We start from the raw sequence: 20,001 nt of genomic DNA, 5'->3' as shown, positions 1-20,001 counted from the left end.
CCAGACACATTTTCTCCTGAAACTGCATTCGCTATTCCTTTCCTGCCGTTCCACTCCTGCAGGTGACATTTTCACATAGAACAAAAAGCCTGGGTATTCGTAGAAAAAAAAAAAAAAGAACCACCCCCGCATATCATGTGCGTAACTCAACACGGACGGTTCCTGAAGGTGTAAGGCGAGATATTTGTGCAAGCACCTTTTGTTCTTGTTTTCTAGCATGATACAAGATGTTCTTCTACGCCAAGCAGTGTAACCATTTCTTTTTTATACCTCCTCTACCACTGCTGCTTCAAGCCTGCAGAACATTGTCGCTAGGATGTCCACGCTGGTTGCGTTTTGTCCGCTTTATTCTCGCGTCGCCTGTCCTCCGCCAGCGAAGGCCAAGTGTTCGGTGAGCGTCTGTCTTTTTTTTTTGTTATTTCGCGTGCAAGAGCCAGCACGGGGCTTTTATCGCGCGTTCCGGAAGAAAGGTCGCACGGTGAAACGGGGTCGGGAGCTGGGAAAATTGCCGGCATGAAAGACGTTGACACCTGCGCCCGTTGCGACACGGAGCGCTTCGGACAGCCTCTATAAGGGTTCAGTGCAGCCAGGAGAAATTGTGCCGCTTCGCTCGATGAAGTCGCGCCTCTGGATCATTCAAAGCCAGATTATTCTAACTCTTGCGGCGAAATGTGCGTGACGTTTGAATTGCTGGAGAGTTTCTAAATGAGCCAGAAAAAAAAAAAACCGTCATGGTGGAAGCGTACGAGCACGTTAAGATATCTTCTGCATTGAGCAACGACAACCAAAGAACAGTGGGACAGCAGGTGCGGGTAGAGATTTGCCAGCACGAATGATAATGGCGGAATAGATAGACTTAGTTCATTTTACTACCCCGTTCTTGAGTTCGCATGACAGCAATATTGTACTTGACCGTTGCTCTTGACGATCCGCTTACGTACGAGCTTGTGGTCCCCAGCTGCTTCTCACCTTGTTCTCGTCGAATACACGGAAGATGAGCGAAGTGAATTTGGAAGGATCTCCCTGGGGGAAGAAGAGCTTGTATATCCTCAGGAACCCCTGCGAAGCAAACGCGCAGCACTTGATTGGGATATAGGCCTTTTTGGAAGAGCTGTTACTAAACAACTGCCTTGGCCACCGCACCCACATTATAGTACTGACGTTTACAACCACACCAATGGCTGGTTCAAGCATGTGCCTAGTATGCGGAAGATGCGGTAATCGAACCTCAGTTTCGCCGGGTACCCACCGGTTTTCCATTGGGTGGAAGCGTTCCCTTCAGCCTAGTTCTCCTTTTTTTTTTTTTCACTGATTAATAATTTAAAAAAAAAGAGGTCCTTGGTTTCACCTCATGCACGCCAAACACGCTGGCCTAAGTTAAAATCAAATGACCACTATATTGAGGTTTTCATGTCTGATAAACGGGAAGGGTGCGAAGGGGTGAATACAAATGAGAAAAAAAGTTACTTTTGCTTATAAGGACAGTTTCTGTTGCCTAATATTTTTTCAGCCATGTTTGACACTATGATGAATACTAATTATTTGATTATGCGGCCTCAATGACAACAACTTGGTTACGAAAGAACTTGTGCGATAAAATGCTTGAAAAAAAAAAATCACAGCAGACACAAGCACTACCACAGAGATTTCTAGCGTCGGAAGTTCATCGAATTCTCGTTGTGACTGATCTGTAGCAGTGAGCGAAAACATCTTTTTTTTTCTTTTAGAAAGAGCGCGATAATAAACGACCTCCTTACCCGGATTTTTTTGAGGAGCACTTCATATCACATCTCACTGGTGTCAAATATCTGGCGTTTCTATTCGTTGTAAATGTAGGCGAAAAATCTCCCTTTCCTAAGCTATCGATAGGTTTTCAAAATAGAAGAATTATTTCGCGTTCTTCACAAGCTTCTTAAGCTATCGCGGTCAGCTGCAGAGTTGTAATTAGGACATAATGGAGCAGGAGAAAACAATAATTCAATCTGTAGCGCCAAACGCACCCTTTGTGCAAGTACATACGAGGCTCAAACTTATAACATCCTAAAGACACGGATGGAGACAAAAGGGACACCCACAGCGCTGACTTGCCACTACATTTATTCTTTAAATATGCATGTATATATACACATGGCTTGACGCGCGAGAGGTGGCAAACAGATACTATGCAAAGAAACAAATAAGAAAAATTCTAACCACGTTTTGCGCGCTTTGCCAAGTACGCATGTTCTTTTCCTGGTAACACAAGCGAAAGGGTGCTGACGTTTTTCCTTTCTTCTTTTTTCTTTTCTTTTCTTTTTCCTTATTTTCTTCTTCTCTTTGCTACCTCTCGCGCATCAAGTCACGTGTATATACCCATATATATTTCAAGAATGAACGTAGTTAAAAGTCAGCATTGTGTGCGTCCTTTCTGTCTCCACTCGTGTTTTCTGCGCTGTTTTAAGAATCATGAACCTCAAACTTAGCCAGCACGTCTACCCTTATAGGCTCAAAAGTTTGTCGCAGAACAGGAAGGTCAAATTTATGCGCGTATTTCCTGCTATGTTCGGAACCTGCATAGAAAACCATAAACCATAAACCGTATTCAACTATTCAACTAAATGACGGAGGCTTAGGCCTACAGCGTCAAAAAAAAAAATTGTTTCTGCTCAGCGCTTTCGAAGAAATACCGCCACGTATGAGGCTGCACGCGTCTGAAGACAATGCCGCGACCACAGAAACCAGCGTGATACGCTGCGCTCCGAAAACGTGCTGCTGCAGCTTGCAAGCGCTGCGTAAACAGATGCTTGCGCAATCTGCTCTTTCCGGGCGGGTTCCGCGGTGAGTGGTTGCGTAAAGCCGGCCTTTCAAGCTAAACGCGCGTGTCCGCCGCATTGTCAAGCATCTGCGCACAAAGCCCACGATCCGGGACCGAAATCAAAAGAGGCGGAGCAATAATGACGCTCTCTGGTTGCAGGAGCATGGCTCAACAAGTGTTAGTGCCACTCCCACCCCCAAAAAAAGAACAAAAAATGGGCGGAGAGGAAAGATCATCGCGAATGTTTTCGTTTTGGCAATATCAAGAGTGCACCTGCAATTTGGGTGTTGGACACGTTAGGTTAAATTTTCGTTCCGTACATGCGAAGGCAAAGATAAAAATGAGCAATACGACATTGTCGTCATTATTGTTATCGTCAGCTGATATCGAAGAAAAACCAGCGGACAAAACGGGGCGAAGGAGAGAAAGCAACACACACGGCGTTTCTTCGTCCCGTTTAGTGTGCTGGCTTTTCTTCGATATGGATCAATACCGATTAGCCCAGATCACCATTCTCATACAGATCATCAGCTGAGATAAGCCAATCCTACCGAGTTTCCAGGTGCCCCACACCAACTTACTCCAGGCGGACCGTGACAGGCTCGAATGCTCATTTGAATTAAAGCAGAAGCAGAAGTCGGGTAGAACCACGTAGGGGCAATGTCTTTTCTGAGTCACGCTGTGCCCGGGTGGCGCTAGTGCTCCCTGAGTATTTTGTTATTTTCTGCTCATTCCGAGCTTGGCTGCGTGTACGAAACCGTACAGCGGTTCTGCGTGCAGGTCCTGAAACGCCCTACGACTTGGTAGAATATCAAGATGGCTTTCCGAAACATTTCAGCTTGAAAGAGATTAACAGATATCACTGTGCGTAAAATAATGAGCATGAAGACCACTTCAGAGTATAGCATAGCATAACTGCTCATAGCAGCTGTGAAGCTCAAAATATCCAGTGTAACATCTTTTTCCTGATTCATTTTCTCTTTTTTTTTCTGTTCAGAAGACGTTGTTTAATTTTGTGCAGTCGTTCGCTTTCTATAAGCACAGTAGTACTGCCTATCTTTTGCAAACCTGCAACCTGGTTTGCAGTTAAGGCCTCGTTTCTAAAATAATCTATTACGGTAGCATGCCATTGTCCAGCAAATAAAACATCGACTCATTTTGGGGTTTTGAATAATCAATCAGTCTGGCAGTCCTCAGAATACAGAAGCATAGTAGACAATGTTAATCAATACTTTCATTTGGGATCACTACAATACTACGCTGTGATAGCGTATGTGTCATTGCGTTCATGCACGATTTAATCCACGCCATGGAAACTGTTCTCACCTGCTCAGTGAGATGCCCGGAAGGACAGTCTTTCACAAAGCCCTTGTACCTGTAAGAGAGATGCAACCATTTAGTTATGTGCAACCGACTACATACCAAGTGCTGTCAGCGGAATAGTTTACAAATCCAGCCCTTGCGTTTCGCTAGCATTAGATTGACGATCAGGCAATCTAGAGCACAGGGCGTGCCAGCTAAGAGTAACCAATGTGGTAAAAAAGACGAATCATCCTACGCGAACGAAGCCGAGTGCTCTCGTGGCTGATTTCGCATAATCTTCAGCACTTTTCTTCTTTCTGTCAAACGAATAGTGTGTGCTAATTAGCTAACTTATCAAATTTTGACTTCTGGAATAGACTGTTAATTAGAAAGTTGCAGGTGACCTTGAAAAACAGTCAGATGGGAGATTTGCAACAAGGAACCTTTTATAAAGCTCTTTCTGCAGGTTTCAGTGGCAAACACGCGAAATACAAAGCTTACCACGTGACGTACCTCTATTTCAGCGCTTCCAGACCCGTTCTCAATAAACAAAAGGCATACTCAACTCAGCGGTCCGCACCATTTTCATGAACTCATCGCAATTCACTAAATGCGTCTCGGTGTCGGGAATTCGAATAGGGGCTAGGAATCCGAGTCTAAATCACCCATTTACATTTTTTTTTTCACTTCTCGGAACAACAAAAACGCGCTCCGGGTCGCCGATAAATTGTTTTATTTCAGAATCGCTGCCCACGACAGGGTTTGAGTTTGCGGCGGCCGCGAGGTATGCGTCAGCAGCTCCTGACGGGTCGTTGAATGCGACAGCGTGTTCTTTTCGAAGTAAATTGAGAACACGAACCAACAGAAGTACATGACGATTGCTTTGTTTTCGTGAAAAAGCTCTTCCGCAAGAAAGGTTTGCTCAACAACTGCTGTTTTGTTTTTGAAGCCTCGTGCGTTTTGGCGAGTTTTATCAGCGGAGTGCGTGGTTAACAGCAACGATATGTTTCACGCTACTTCACGTAAAAGCGTAACACCCTGTCACCGCCGCCACTGGAACTGCACGACTAATGTGAGCGGCTGATAGTGAGTCAGTACGAGCGCTCAAATTTTTCTACGCATCAGCTGTTGCTGGCGCGTATCCTGCGGCCGCTGCAAAGGCCACGGCCCGTCATAAAAAATGATTCTTGGAAGAAAATGTTGTTATTTGAGTGTGAATCTAAGGACGCTGAAACAACGACGCTGTCACGTAGTATTCTTCATATTTCGCAGGATTTCTCTTGAGGCCGGCAAAGCAAGATAAACCGTATCTTCTTGCGAACGTTTCACCTGGCTTACTTTTTAATTGGACACGAACCTTTCCATCTCATATTTCATTGCTAAAATTGGAGTTCAAAGGTTGGTAATTTATTATTGAAGAATTATTCAACTAGATATAATAAAACAAATAGCGAAGGCTAGGTTAGGCGGTTCCTAAGAGCGCTCAATTGGTTCCACTCGCGTAGGACCCTCCATCTTTTGTTTAAAATCTTGGCTATTTTAGGTGGGACGCCCTGTATAAAGGTTAGAACCAAAAATGTAGTCGTGCTAGTAATTTGTCCCTTTAACTGCAACGAATTCATATCTACATGATGGGGCTGCCACAGAAAGAAATAACTCCCAGACTTTTCACTCCTTTCCAAAAAAAAATGGCTGAGGCTTAACTTGGTTAACCCTGGTCAGATGCGAAGCATATTGATGGCTAGGATTGGTAATACATGGCTTTCCTTGGTTGAATACTTGGTCATTTTAATACAACCACTAGAAGCCTTCGTCGTGGGGGAAGACAACGGCATGGCTACAGCGGAACGCCGACTAACCCCGAGACGCGCGTTGGGTGAGCGCCTGGATTGCCACGGAAGCCGCGTCCGCCTGCCCGGTGGAGCGAGCGTTTCACCTACACCGAGTGTGAACGCGCGTTCGAAATGCGCGGGAGTGTGACGTCACCATACCACGTGATTCACACGGCGTGCAACCGCAGCGACGGCACAAGTTGGAGCCCCGTTTCTCCACTGTCGTGACGTCATCGTGTCACGTGGTGTGACGTCATGTATCACGTGATTTGGAGGCGCACAACCACAGCGACGGCGCGAGGTGGGCCTCCGTTTCTCCACTGTCGTGACGTCATCGTGTCACGTGGTGTGACGTCATGTATCACGTGATTTGGAGGCGCACAACCACAGCGACGGCGCGAGGTGGGCCCCCGTTTCTCTACTGTCGTGACGTCATCGTGTCACGTGGTGTGACGTCATGTATCACGTGATTTGGAGGCGCATAACCACGGTGAAGGGCTGAAGTGGTAGCTAAAGTAGTATGCTTCGCATAAAAAAAAATGACTGCAATGGTTGCGTTGTGCCGTTGTGTGAATAGCGTGTGTGAACTCTGTCACACAGACAACGCCAATCGCATGAGTGTACCTCGCTGCATTCATAGCAGGTGGCGGTCCTTTCATGGCGCTAGTAGCGACTGCGCGGAAGCAGTGCTGGCGACGTGTACCACGCTGACACAAAAAGGAAAGGCGTGAATCATTATCATCATCAAGTGTCACCCATCACAAAGCTGTCATGATCATCCTGCGCGTCCATGTGCTTGGTGGTAGCAGTGCTACACTGGTTGATGGTGCGTGATGGTTCGGAAACCAGCAAGCGTCTTCAAAATCTGGAACGCAAAGCGGCTTTGACGACGGAGCCAGAAGCACTCGAATAGACAATAAAGGCTCCTTTAGGCCCCCACACGCAAGTGCGAGCAGGCAGCCGAACGCGTCGCTAACGCCAAAGCAGTGGTGTTCCATTCGGGGAATCTTCCTCTTCTTACAACAGTCCCGTGTCCCAGAAGAGCCGGCGTCGTTGGCCGTGAGCGAAAAGTTTATGAAAAATTCCCAGAGAATTGCAACCTAGGCGGTAGGTGGGCCAGCTAGGTCACATGACCTTGTGACGTCATCACAACCTGTCCACCAGATTGTGAGCAAACTGTCCCCCCCCCCCCCCCCCCCCATGGCAGGTAGCAGTTAAATTAATGATTGGTCGCGAGAGGTTGCTCGGGGAGTGCTGCCTGGGTCTCACAAGCCCCACCGGTGGTAGCAGCTGCCATCGCCGGGATGTAGCGCACCACTTAGTCGCTGTAACTGCGCCAGGAGCTGTATGAGGATTCCCAGGGATCGAAGGATGTTAAGTAGAGAACGACCAATTCTGCATATATGAGAATTAACCCCCCTGTACCCTAAGACAGATCTTTCGTGCTTCCTCCGTTTTTTGAAGGAATTTGAGGAGCGAAATTTGGCGAAAAGCTCATTTTAACGGAGTTTGAGGAAATTTTGAGAACCGAAGTTCTCACTTTTTCCAGGTTGGCGGAGTTTTCGAGCTGCTGCACAAAAAAAAAGTGGTTTCGTATAGCAATTTTTGGGCCTCACTGAGGGAAGGTTTGATTCCTTCTTGGAACACTACTGTGCCAAAGAAGAAGAGCCGATGAACTCCGTGTTAAATACGTATACAAGCCGGCCGAGCCCGATTCAGATTCAAAGATTCCGGCTTGCAGTCCGTGTGACCAATCCCTGAATGGTGCCCCAGCAAAGCATTTAGTGCTGTTACCTATCTCAGGTAACGAGGCAGAACATACATTTTCTTTAATGATCATTGAAATTCCTTGCTTTTGCCTTTCTTTTTCTCTAGCTGACTGAGGCCTAATGCCTCGACGAAAGTAACTGTAGGGAGGCTAACTTCTTCAGAGCTGCTTCTCACTGAAGCGGGATTTCAGTACGGCTTCTTATACTGAGTTTTCAAAATTTCATGCGTCCATTCCCCAATTTCAGTTTTCAGTAATCATCGCCGTATCCTTTCTTTCTATGGCTCCTCCTTTCTTTCCTTCTCCCTGTCCTTCTACTCGCTACTAACCGAAGATCAGGTGCTTCAGGTTTCAATGGCAGATGCCGCAGCCAGCAACATCTTTTCCTTCAATTTTTGCTTTATTATCAATATAATAATAACAGTAACCGCGTCATGAATATTTGCATTGTATATTGAAGAACGCCTTGCTCTAGGCGCATTTGATACCCTCTTTTACTGTGGTTCTTTAGCGGAATCTTTACGCTCTAGAGCTACCAAGAAGAGCCACAATTCGTGTATAAATGCCTGCGCGATCTATTTGCAGAGCCCGCATGCTACTTCGTGCTCGAAATCGATCCGCCTGCTCGCTGCGAGTCGGGCGCATGCCGCTGCACGACGAACGCTGAATCTCCTCACCCAATGCCCACAGGGACCACGTCCGGGCTGTACGCTGGGGTTGTTTACACTATTTTGCTGAAATGCGCATCTGCCTCTTGTGGACGACTTTCAAAAGCAGCCACTCGTCTGAGTTCCCTTGACGGATATCACGAACCCGCATCATATGTGCTTGAATTCGTCGCGCGTGATACCACAGAGCGTCAACACACAGCACGCTTCACTTCTTTTGAGCGCCAGCGACGTGTGCATAATTTTATTTCCAGCCTGGATGCCGTACTTACATTTCAAAATTCTTTGCGTAGCCATCTAACTGCTCCGTGCCGTTGGGCGAACTGTTACGGTTTAAGTCAAGCGTACGCCTACGCTCGTGCAAAGGGAACACTCTACCCTTCGCTGTCCTGTACCCAGTGATAAGGATTAGTTGTACATGACATATAGCGTTGAAACCTAACATTATTGCCACGACGAATTCAGCAGATGGCAGCCTCTACTTTAGCTGGTTTCACTAGGGGGTATAACATTACAAACCTTCACCTGATTCGACGAGTGTTATTTCGCTCGTGTGCCATGTTAGGCCTAGCTGACAAGGTGAGCAGCATAGCATCATGGCGAAATCATAGACCTACGTATCAGGATGTTGAAGTAAATTGCGCAGCCCTAATGTAGCGCAGACGTTTTATATTCCCCTGTCCGAAAATAAAACTAAAGTGAACGAAACAAAACCGGGACATATTGTTGACACACAAAAAAAAAAACAGCTCTTGTGTTTTTGTGTGCGTTGCTTATTACACGCCCGTTCTTGAGACAATGGCACATTGCGAATACCACGCCCCCTAGAATGGGCAAGTCTCTGAGATGTTGTGAGCAGGCGTGGCTTGCCCTTTCAGCGCGATCACCGACAGCTGCTCTCTTCGTGAGCCTCGCGTGACCGCTACGCCATATGCATCCTGAAGTCGTGCACGAACACACTGCTCTGTGCCCATGGGGAAGCTAGAGCAAATAATTCGAAGCTCCCTTCTTGACACCACTTAGTTACTCTGGGGAAAGAAAAATTCGCTGCACGACGGTACAACGACGACAATAACGGTGCTCTGCCCTCTCTCGATCATACGACCTTGAAGGGTCAGTCTTTCTTGCGGGCGGCTGACTTCGGCCATGTCGAAAAAAATTGCTTCCTCAGTGTGATTCGAGAGCAGTGCAATAGCGTTAGAGATTTCTCTGCGCAGGTTCATATGCTTCGAGCAGCAATTTCAGCAACTTGCGGACGATCTACAATCATGCAGAGGCTATTTATTCAAAATCAGCTAAGCATAAAAAATTCGGCGATTTAGTTCCCTGAAGTTGAACTCAAGTGGCGTTCTTAGCAGCCTCCTACCGCCAGCCGTCGTATTTTTATTTGGTAATTACGGATCATTTTGGCAGGATTTAATTGCTTAACCATTGAGATGCTACAGACGAGAGAAAATTTTGCTTCAGAAATCTATAAAGCTTTCTGAACGAAGCCGCAGCTTTCTCTTCAGAAAGCTGATGAGGTGTTTGCCTCGACAAGCAGCGATTAACGCTATTTGGCGCTTCGCTTAACGCACTGAAGCACGAAACTCGGTAGGTACCAGAGGCAGCGGTCGCTCGAATACTGATGACTGACCTGGCAATGCTGACTTGAGCTCGCCACTTCATTGGCCAAAAATTGCAGTTCGTCTCATCGTCGAGAGTAGCCGTAAGCATGAAATGCGTTTCAGGAAATGCGTAGCGCATTTACAATACAACGCGTATCATTGTAGTTGCCGCATACCGGTATAGGCCAGGGCCTTTGGCTGCTGAACCTGTTATTGTTCTTATCCGGTTACGTTCGAGTTAGGAAGCGCGCATGGTCTCCCTGGCTGTTTCGTGGCTTGAGGAGCCTCTGAACTCAGCGACTTCTTTTACCGTTTTCGGAGCCTTACGTCTGACCGCTGTTTCATGCTTCTGCTTTTCGTGGTGGGCAGCACGCTCAGCTTCTCTCGTAGCTTTCGCTGTTTGACGCACTGTAACGCTCGGCCTCTCGTCATCGACATTAGCCATGAGTTCGGCCGCCGTTTCACCTTTGAGTGCGGCTACATAAAGGTGCGATTGGTAATATAGTCGAGCCTTTCTGACCCAACCGACTAAAATTGCACAGTCACGCCAGCAGCGCCATTGTCGCCGAGCATTAGGAAGTGCGCAACGACCGAAAGGGTTAAAAATGAGGGAGAGCCGCCGCTGTGGCTCAGTGGTTATGGTGCTAGGCTGCTGATCCGAAAGACGCGGGTTCGATCCCGGTCGCGGCGGACGAATTTCGATGGAGGCGAAATTCTAGAGGCCCGTGTACTGTGCGATGTCAGTGCACGTTAAAGAACCCCAGGTGGTCGAAATTTCCGGAGCCCTCCACTACGGCGTCCCTCATAGCCTTAGTCGCTTTGGGACGTTAAACCCCATAAACCAACCATAAACCAACCTAAAAATGAGAGAGACGAAAGATGAGGAACACGTATTGTGAGAGGCTGCCAGTTAGAACACATATCACGCCAGCCTGCGGCGGTTGCCGAGTGGTCTAAAGTATTGGGTGAAGAACCTGGTTGGTTAGCGCCGGCACGGTTTTGTATCCTGCCCGGGCCAATAATGCGATAAGATTTTTCTGCTGCCGTACGTAAAAGTTAGCAAGGAGTTTAGTTGCAAGAACGGAAGCTAGAAGCATTTCATATTTAATATGGAAACCTGTCATCACGCTGTGGATGTTTTAATTTTCGCGCGCAGCATTTTTGCTGTGCGCTTAGTAAAGCTACTGTTAGAAATGAAGTTTTATTTTCTGTTCGTTTGTCTCTTTAGCTTAGCAAATACAACGTTTCGCAGATTTTAGTTATTAGGAGTCTTTTAATGAATCGCAAGATATGAGAACTGGCTGCGGTGGCTTGGCGGCTATGGCGTTTTCGCTGTTGAGCTAAAGGTCGCGGGATTGAATCCCGGCCACAACTGCCCCATTTCGATGCCAACGAAATGCGAAGACGACCATGGGATGAGTGATGTGAGTGCGTGTTAAAGAACCCCAAGGTGGTCTAATTAATCCGTAGCTCTCCACTGCTGCGTTATTCATAGCTCATGCGCAGCTTTGAGATGTTAGAGGGGTGGAGACACGAAATTTTTGGAGGACAACATATTACATGGTTCATTTCGCTGTAAAATGTTCTGTAGTATGTAACTTTAGTTTTATCTGCCAAAATTTAGTGCAGTGACTGAGGCCTGTATACGCCGCGTTATCCAAGTGTCCAAGGTTATAGTAAAAGCTACAGACTCTAGAAATCGGGACAAAACCTTCTTTGCAGCAAAAGATCTTCGCAGCTTGCGAATTGCGTTACGTTTTTTTTTTTCTTATGTAGAAAATCACAACTTTATAGTGTTCTCACAGAATGTTCAGACACTCGAGTAAAAAGAGGGGCAGGAGCAAGGGCTTAGAACGAGCAAGATTAAGGGTAAGGGTCGCGACGGAGTCCACTACAGAGCCACCGTATCCTGTTCCTTTATGAATTGCCGGTTCACCTTGCCAAGTTCTAGTAGAGTCTGATTTTTGTGCACTTGCATTAGTATTTTTTTTTTTCATACTGAGAAGCTTTGACGAAAAGTACTCGTCGACTTAAGCGGCTTAGTTTACTAACCCATTAATCTAGGCGGGTCAAGGGCCCTCGAGATTCTCGCTCTTTCAAAGTAGGTTCGCTTTCGCACAAAAAGGAACGGAAAATTGGGAGTTTTTTCTTCTTGTCCTGCACTTCTTGCTGTTGTCTTCGCGTGCTGAATCCGCGGGTCTTCTTCAAAAAGGGGCTCTCTCAAATCAAATTTATACCTCTAGGACCAAGGTATGGCACCAAACTTGACCTTAATATTTACAAAATCCCTAAATCACCAAACCAAACACAGAAGACAGAGTTTTGGTTTTAAATTAAGAATAAAACCGCAAAAATAAACCACGGTTTTCGGTTCAAACAGGTTATTTTGTGCGACACTGTTCATCTGTGCCTTGGCTACGATGTTTTATTTGTTATCGAGTAGTAATGAAATGAAATGTTTATTTGCCATCAAATACAGATGGGGGATTGTAGAAAAAAAGCTGTCCTTGGACAGCTTGACGGGTTCACAATCCCTTATGTGGGCATGACCTGCTCCTATCATTTTCGACCGGGGTCCCTTGGTACTATTATAGGAGCATTTTGTGAAAGAAGGAATCCGTTTTTGGGTATTTATACATATTGGTTCCCACATTTGGTTTGGCATTTGGTTTAGCATTTGGTTTGGCAATGACTTAGCGGCAGTGTCCATGGCATCACTTCGTGACACCGTCGTGTCGAGAGGAAGAACGTCGAAGGACCATTTGCAAAAGTGGTTGTATCAGAAAATGATGTGTCGCTGCCGGCCTTGCCCCTGCCGTGTCGACGTTCCGACGCTACACTCTGCATTATTACTGTGCTTAACATAATCAGGCGCATTCGGCGTAGCCATTCTAAGCCATGAAAATAATACTTGTGCGTGTAATTCCTCCGTTTTTTTTCCCCACATTACTCGAGTGTCTAATGCGTCAAAAACGGAGACGGCACCTTCCACAGCTGTAAACAGGTACAGCTGCACTGTCAAGGCTTCGCATTATTAGCACAGAACAAGACTTTTTTGCCTTTTAAAAGGCTTTCACCTCATAACGTTGTAAAGGTGCGGCCGTACTGATGGCCTTAGGGTTGCCTACTGCTTCCATCGTGTAGGCTAGCAGGACAGGAAGCAACTTTCAATTTACTTTGTTGCGTGACTTTTTCGGGTGAAATGTGCCAGTTAAGAGCTGTGGCGCACTACTGCATCAAAATCGCACCTAATCATGTTTGATGAGCGTTCATACAGCACCAAAAAAGTTCTTTCAATCGACCCAAACAAGGAAGAAACGCCGGGCCGCAGCGCCCAAATCAAGGCCAAGCGCTTCCTGGTGTAGCAGCGCGCTAGCAACTCCTCAGTGTTTTTGCTTCCAAAACATAAAGGAAATCGATATGCTTTATTCAGACACTGTGAACGACGCTCTGCTTCCAGCTGTGCTGTCACATTGAAGTTCTAATCTCTTAGAGCCCATGCTGATCAAAAAATGCACTTATTGCATCAATTGAAGTTTAAGATATACTATATTTTTTTTTTGTTATCTCACGTCAAGATTTAAAGTAAACGGGCCTGATTTTTCTGGTTCAGTAAAACGTACGGACCTAATATGATCCACACCTTTATCATTTGTTTATTGGTTTACTCCAGAGGTGAATAAAAACTCCGCCACTTTCTAAATGCCGAGACGAAAGCTGGAACAAAAATAATTCGGGTTACATACCCTTCTGTGCGATATTAAAGGCGCCGTGCCAAGCTCTTTGAACATTGTAAATAAACTCGTCCGGTCTTTTAGATCGCGCTGCTTTGAACACCTCAGATAATTAGTGCACTTCCACACGGAGCACATGCTGCTGAATCACGCTGGCGAGTAGGCTTTCTCTTTCTTACGACTTTCAAATCTATAGCGTGCTCTTCGTATAACGCGTCTACGTGCGTAGATTTCGAAACGGTTATTCGTCAGATACATCAGGCGTTACACGAACGTCACGCAGCTAGGACGACGAAACAATCTAGAACGAGCGGACAAAACGCAGTTAGGCAGCGTCGGCAGACCGGCCAATCACGTGAGCCATGAATACAATGGAAAGAAGAAAAAAAGAGTTGGCAACATAATTGCGCCGACGATGACGTTTCACTGGTGTGGCCGGTGGAGAGGCGCCTTGCTTTGAGCATGCCAGGGATCACGAGAGAACGAAGTGTGCATAGAGGTCGAAGGATAAAAGTCGATTCCCGGTAACTCCGCTGCCACAAAACGCTTTCAAAAATTCTTGCTGGAGGAGGTTCGTAAAACAATGCCCTTACAAATCCAGTGCATTCCGCGGACTTTTTTTACAAGTATTTCAGAGCCCCTTCAATAAACTTTAGCGTTCTTTATGCTTTTAATTGCTTTTGTCGGCCCTCCACACGCACGGTTTAGCCGACTGGTCGTTATCCGGCCAGAATTTCCTTCTTTAACGCTAGTATTCCAAAACCAAACCTGCAATGCGGAGGTCCCCTTTGCCTTTCGTGAGAAACTTTCCTGCTGGCCTCATTTTTATAACTGCAGCCATCGTATTTTCTTCCGGCAGCTTGCACATTCCTTTGTAAACGTTTTGCGCACGTGGTCTCTCTTTCATTTTGATCTTATATTCCTTGTTGTTTTCTCGCTATAAGTAATTATTGCTTTTTTCTTTTTCTGTTTCCGCGTTACGACACTGGTAAACTCGGCTTTCAGGTCCGCTGAAGTTAAACGTGCGGCCTTCGTGGTAAAAAAAAAAAAAAAAAAAACTAATCAAGGTGGCACTTAAGGCATCTTACGTGCGGTACTGCAAATGTATTTCTGCTTGCATTATGGCGCCATCTGCTGGGCCAGCGTCGTACACGGCGAAGTGGGTTTTCACTGGGTGTCGCATGATGACGCTACGACTCTCCAAGCAAGAAGTAAATTTACCGGAAGAGTAGCGTTGTACGCGATTAATTGCTGCATCTATAATTTATATGTTGATAGTTACTCATGTACGCTTCTCAGATAACTCTGCATTCACTAGACGTGCCTTTATTCAGCTGCAAACATCGAACCGTCTCTGCTCAGAGATCAGAGTGCTGTGGTGCGGGTGGTACATCTGCGCAGGATCGACACCTCCTGTCTGGCTCCCTTTCCTCGATGCATGTGTGTGTCTCCCGGAATTTGGATGTGCTGAAAAAAGTGAGAGCTGAATGCTGGTGTGATTGTGTATGGTGGGTTGCGTGATGCGACCTGGTTAAGCCAGGACTTGAAGCCGCCTGGACCCAAATTTTCTTATTTTTCTTCACTGACAGTTCGTGTCTTTTTGTATTATGGATTGGATTGTGGATTATGGTTTTTCCTGTTGAATTATAGCTTGTCTTGTTGGATGTCTATAGACTGGTGAAAGTGTTACACATCCTGTCCACGCCACTAAAAAAAAAGGCTTTCGCATTAAAAAAGAAACACCCCGGAAAAAAGAGGTAAGAGGGAGGTAACGTTTTGTTTCCGTTTTTCTCGTGCCTCTTCTCCGCGTAGTTCCAAGGTTTAGTTATTTTCTTCTTTAGTTTCGATAGTTCCCTTTCCATTGATAAAAGGGACCTTAAAAGTTCAGCACATCCTGCGTTAAGAATTCATGGCCTTATACCGATGCCGAAGCTAACTTTACGCAGGGTTACAAACAAAGACAGGAAAATCGTGCAAGTGGAGTCGCTCTTCGCACGGGTTCGGTAGATCACCAAAAAGCTTACGTGACTGGAATTTGGCGTCACTTGGGAGCAGGAATTGTTGCGTGCCCCCCCCTTTCCCTTTCCCTCAGCGTCTTTCCCTCTGTTCTTTTCTTTTTTTTACCTTCAAAAGAGTCCACAAATATCTGATTCAAGGTCAGTTTAACGATCAGGCTAGTCTTAGAGCATGAGCAACATGGCGTGTCCGGTCGTGTTCTTGTTTTTGGTGTCCATTGTGTTTTGTTCCACGCACCTCACCTGCTCCGATATGGTGTCTCTCAGTCCACACGCTGCTTCGGAACGTGAAACTCCGGTACTACCACCCCAATAATGATTATCGCATGGCTATCCGCGCTAATCATACTAGGTCGAAAGATTTTTAGAGTTTTGGCAAGAATATTATCCTGGAGGTCCTACTTGCTGCTTAAGTCATTATTTGCACTAAGTTAACAAAAAATTAAGAATTAAGAAAGACCTCACGGACGTGAGCTACTGAGAAAGTTGGTTTGACGATGGCGCGGAATCAACCAGTAAGGGGGGGGGGGGGGGGGGGGGGGTGGAATTGAAAACACAATTTGATCAGCATAGTTTGTCTCTTTTTTAACATTTTTATGTCGATAGAAAGGGCTGAAAACAAATGAAATGCAAGTCCATTGGCGATGTGTTTTTCCATCGTTTCGCTCGTTCTGTGTCTTCTTCCACTAGTTCCTCCATTGTCAGGGATAGCCTTTTATTTGTCCTTAATATGCGACGTGTCATTATTGTTAAATCCAGTTAATTACGCTGAACTCCCTTCGTTTTCTTCTAGAGATACAGAAATACACCTTGCCTGTCATTCAGCGTCTCCAGTGGCCACCTCAAAATCAGAATTCACAATTGCAGGCAACAGTGTTTCGTTCGCAGGAAAATAAAAGCGCGTGTTAAGGCATGTCTGTCTTCAAAATAGGCTGTGCTAATCGAAGCCGACCGTGCTAATCCCTCTGCAGAATTTCTAAGGGAAAGAAAGCAATGCCCTTTACAAGCAAAGTTGTGTCGAGCATATATACGAGCTGAGCGGAGTCCTATAGTCACGATATGCACACCCACCAAAGTGGCCCTCTGGCTACAGCGGTTTCGTAGAATTAGTGTCGTAGAAAAGAGCATATATATATCGAAACGAAGTGAAAAAAAGAAAAGAAAGCCCACTTACTGTGTTTACTGTGAAGCCCAGTTGGCCGAAATTAATCTGGAGCCCTCCGCCACAGCATGTCCGAATCCAGTGTTTTTTAAAGTTTCATTTCGTTTTCATTACATTTTACCATGAGTTCAATCGTGACGAAAGAAACAGGAGGCGGTGAAGATAACAGCTAATCACAGGCACGGCAGGTCCGAACGAAGCCCCACCGAATCACAGGGACCATGTTCCGTCAGTTCGTTGCGCAAACGGGATTAGCGCCGACGAAGGTCGGCAGGCATGCCAAACGCGTCATCGTCCTCCGTCATTCGCCAGCTTCGGCGCCAGTCCATCAGCGCTTCCTAGGCGTGGGACGCTTTTATGCAAATAGATTGCATTATAGGCGTCTTTATTGTGCGATCAGCGTGACGTAATCGCCCCAAGACTACGTCACCAGAAGCAGTGACCAATGACACAGGGCTAAATGAAACGAAAATGAAATGAAACTCACAAAATCTTGCCCCGGTTGTAAAAGTGTGAAATAATTTTTTGTTGACTGAATATGGCGCCTAACCCCGTTCCTAAGTTTCCTAAGTTTTTTCCCTAAGTTTTTCTTTGACTTTTTAATCAAGCTATAAAGTAGCTCAGTCAACGTGACGTACGCTTAAGGTAACAACCATCCCCCCCCCCCCCCCCCCCCCCCTCCCCTCCATCCGCCGCTCTACCTTTTTTCTTCTTCTCTATTTCTGTGTGCTGAAAAGTCAACTGAAATGGAACATTATGCAAAACTGTGTCGCGGGCTTTGTAAATGCAAAGTTGTCAGTGGTATGCTGGATGCTCCGGGGCTCTAAAAGAGTGTACGTATTTTGTTGGAAATCCTTCGTGGGCAAGTTTTGTTAAAATAATAGCAGAGCTGCTTGAAGCATAGCTCCATGGTTGAAGTCGTTCGGCACTGGTAGTGCGGTTCTTGTCAGTCATCCTGGCGCAATTTTTGTGGGGCGGAAAATACTCGCTCTCAGCTGATTACATCATAATAAGGATTCTGCGCAGCACTTTTGCGGAGAGAACTGCGTAGCGTTGGGCTATGCCTGGGTGTAATCCTCTGATGAGGACAGGAACAGCTTAGAAGTAGAAATGGGCACATCATGAAGAGAAACGGCCAATTTAGAGAGCATTACGGGCAAGACTGGAAGACCTTGGGTCTCCGTAAAGGATTAACTGCTGAGCAACTGATTAGTGAGAGAAACACGGGGCGAGTAGCATGGCGGACATGAGGGACATAGATGAGGGCGACATTCAATGCGGTCAATCAAAGGAGCTGGTGAGGTGTTCTGGTGGAGTGACGTACGTTAGAGGAGCGCGGCGCAGCGCATTGCACCGAAATGCACTTTCAGGCGTGCTTCAAGGTCCCGCAAGATGAAGTCGCATTGCGGCTCTAAACAATTTGTCCCAGAATTGGCTACTGAGCAGAAGAACGATAACCATGCCGTGTAAGCGAATGCATCTTGGAAAAACAGGGCAAGAGATAAATACACAGCTAAGCGGGGACAGGGCGAGCGCTAACTGTTTAGCCGAGTTTTATCGGAAAGCAAACACAAACATGTAGGCTCAAAAAGCACGTCCATGCTTGCGAGTACCAATAAGTTACTTACAATAAAAAGTAAAGGCTATCGCGTCTTCGTGTGGGGATAAAGATGGATGGCTAACGCATTTCTAACCATTCGTTTTTACTTGTTTGGCCTCAGTCACCTCACGAGCTTTTCGGAGTTTATGAACAAACAAAATATTTGTGATACTGGAAACAGGCGAGCAGCCACAGGCTTTACAGTGTGTACAGGACCACAGTTTTATCCAGTGATCACGTATGCATTTGACAAACGAGGCGTTGCATTATTACCCCTTTAAGAGAACGCAAATCTCGTCTTGTGGGCGCTCCCAGAACAAGCTTGGCTGCCAAATATTCTGCTTGCATTTACTGCAAGCTTACAAGCTATTTGCTAAAATTGGAGGAGGCTTTTGAGCTCTGCCTTAAGGGTATGGTGCGATGGCGTTAATGGGTTAATGCCCATATATGCGCAATTGGTCAATCTCAACTTTATATTCAAAGATCCCTGGGAGTCCTCATACCCCTCCTGGCGCAGTGGGTAATCTGTTAAGCGATGCGCCACTGCCCTGCGTTGGTAGGTGCTTCCATCGGTGGGGCTTGTGGGACCCAAATTGCTCTTCCCGAGGAACCTCTTGCGACCAATAATTCAGCTAACTGCCACCTGCCACGGTGGTAGTGTGCTCACAATACAGAAGGCAGGTTGTGATGCCGTCACAAAGTCACGTGACATAGGTGGCCTACCTAGGTTGCTTCTCCGGGGATGTTTCGCTCACAGCGTCGACGCCGACAGCGCCGACGCTGGATTTTCTCCAGGATGGGAACCTTAGCGGTATGGCGTTAAAAATGAAGATTCAGAGTAGCCTTAGCCTTCAGTCAAGCAATAGAACAAGATAGCTTTCGTAAAGGCTACTGTACTATACAATTAGCCGTATTAATACCATCAATGAGCTTGTACAGAAATGCTCAAATTGTCCGGCTGTTTCAACGAAACCCGCCCCTGATTTTTAAATAGGCTTTTTGAGATACGAAGATGGCTTTTGCTGCTTAGCAATATTAATGGTGGCGGACGCCAGAGAACAGGTCAGTTCCATAAATTAGTAAGCTGGTTAACTAAATTTCAATAGTTAACTTCTCAACAATTGCAATTTGGCGCCTGTTTAAATTTAGATATTTGTAGCTGGCAGTTAGTATAGTGGCCATATCATTTTCTAGAATTTCCAAAACGTGGTTATGCTTCGCGTCATGGGGGGACAAATTCTGGCCCTCCAGCGCGTCTTTCGAAAACTACGCTGCTCTGGAGCGTACATAGGAATGCCTGCCAGTGCAAGTCACTCGGTAACGCACGTGTCACATGACCTTCTCTGTCCGACCCGGGTCGCGGTTTTGCTTCTCTAGCTAGTGTACATTTAAGTACCGTCAGGGCTTTGCGTTGCTCACCGTACGTCGTAAGGCTTTGCGTTTTACTGTCTTGGCTTCGGTAATACTAAAATAAAAAAAATCGCTTAGTGCAGATTCTCATCCGCCAGCAGCGTAATAA

At 46.2% G+C, this 20,001-nt stretch overlaps 1 protein-coding gene across 1 annotated transcript in view; it reads right to left on the bottom strand.

Annotated features, from left to right (window-relative positions):
* The window catches only part of LOC149351980 (frequenin-2-like), a 207,674-nt gene that overhangs the window by 28,032 nt on the left and 159,641 nt on the right, over positions 1-20,001 (bottom strand). Inside the window, exons 3-4 of the mRNA XM_089581210.1 lie at positions 4,121-4,169; positions 970-1,059 (exon numbers count right to left, since the gene is read on the bottom strand). Of these exons, the coding sequence (XP_089437336.1) occupies positions 970-1,059; positions 4,121-4,169 (139 nt within the window). The remainder of the gene's footprint in view (positions 1-969; positions 1,060-4,120; positions 4,170-20,001) is intronic.

The sequence above is a fragment of the Amblyomma mixtum genome, chromosome 3 (assembly GCF_055824585.1).
Source record: "Amblyomma mixtum isolate Tamu chromosome 3, ASM5582458v1, whole genome shotgun sequence".
Lineage (NCBI taxonomy): Eukaryota > Metazoa > Arthropoda > Arachnida > Ixodida > Ixodidae > Amblyomma > Amblyomma mixtum.
This window is presented reverse-complemented; position numbering and strand designations above follow the sequence as displayed.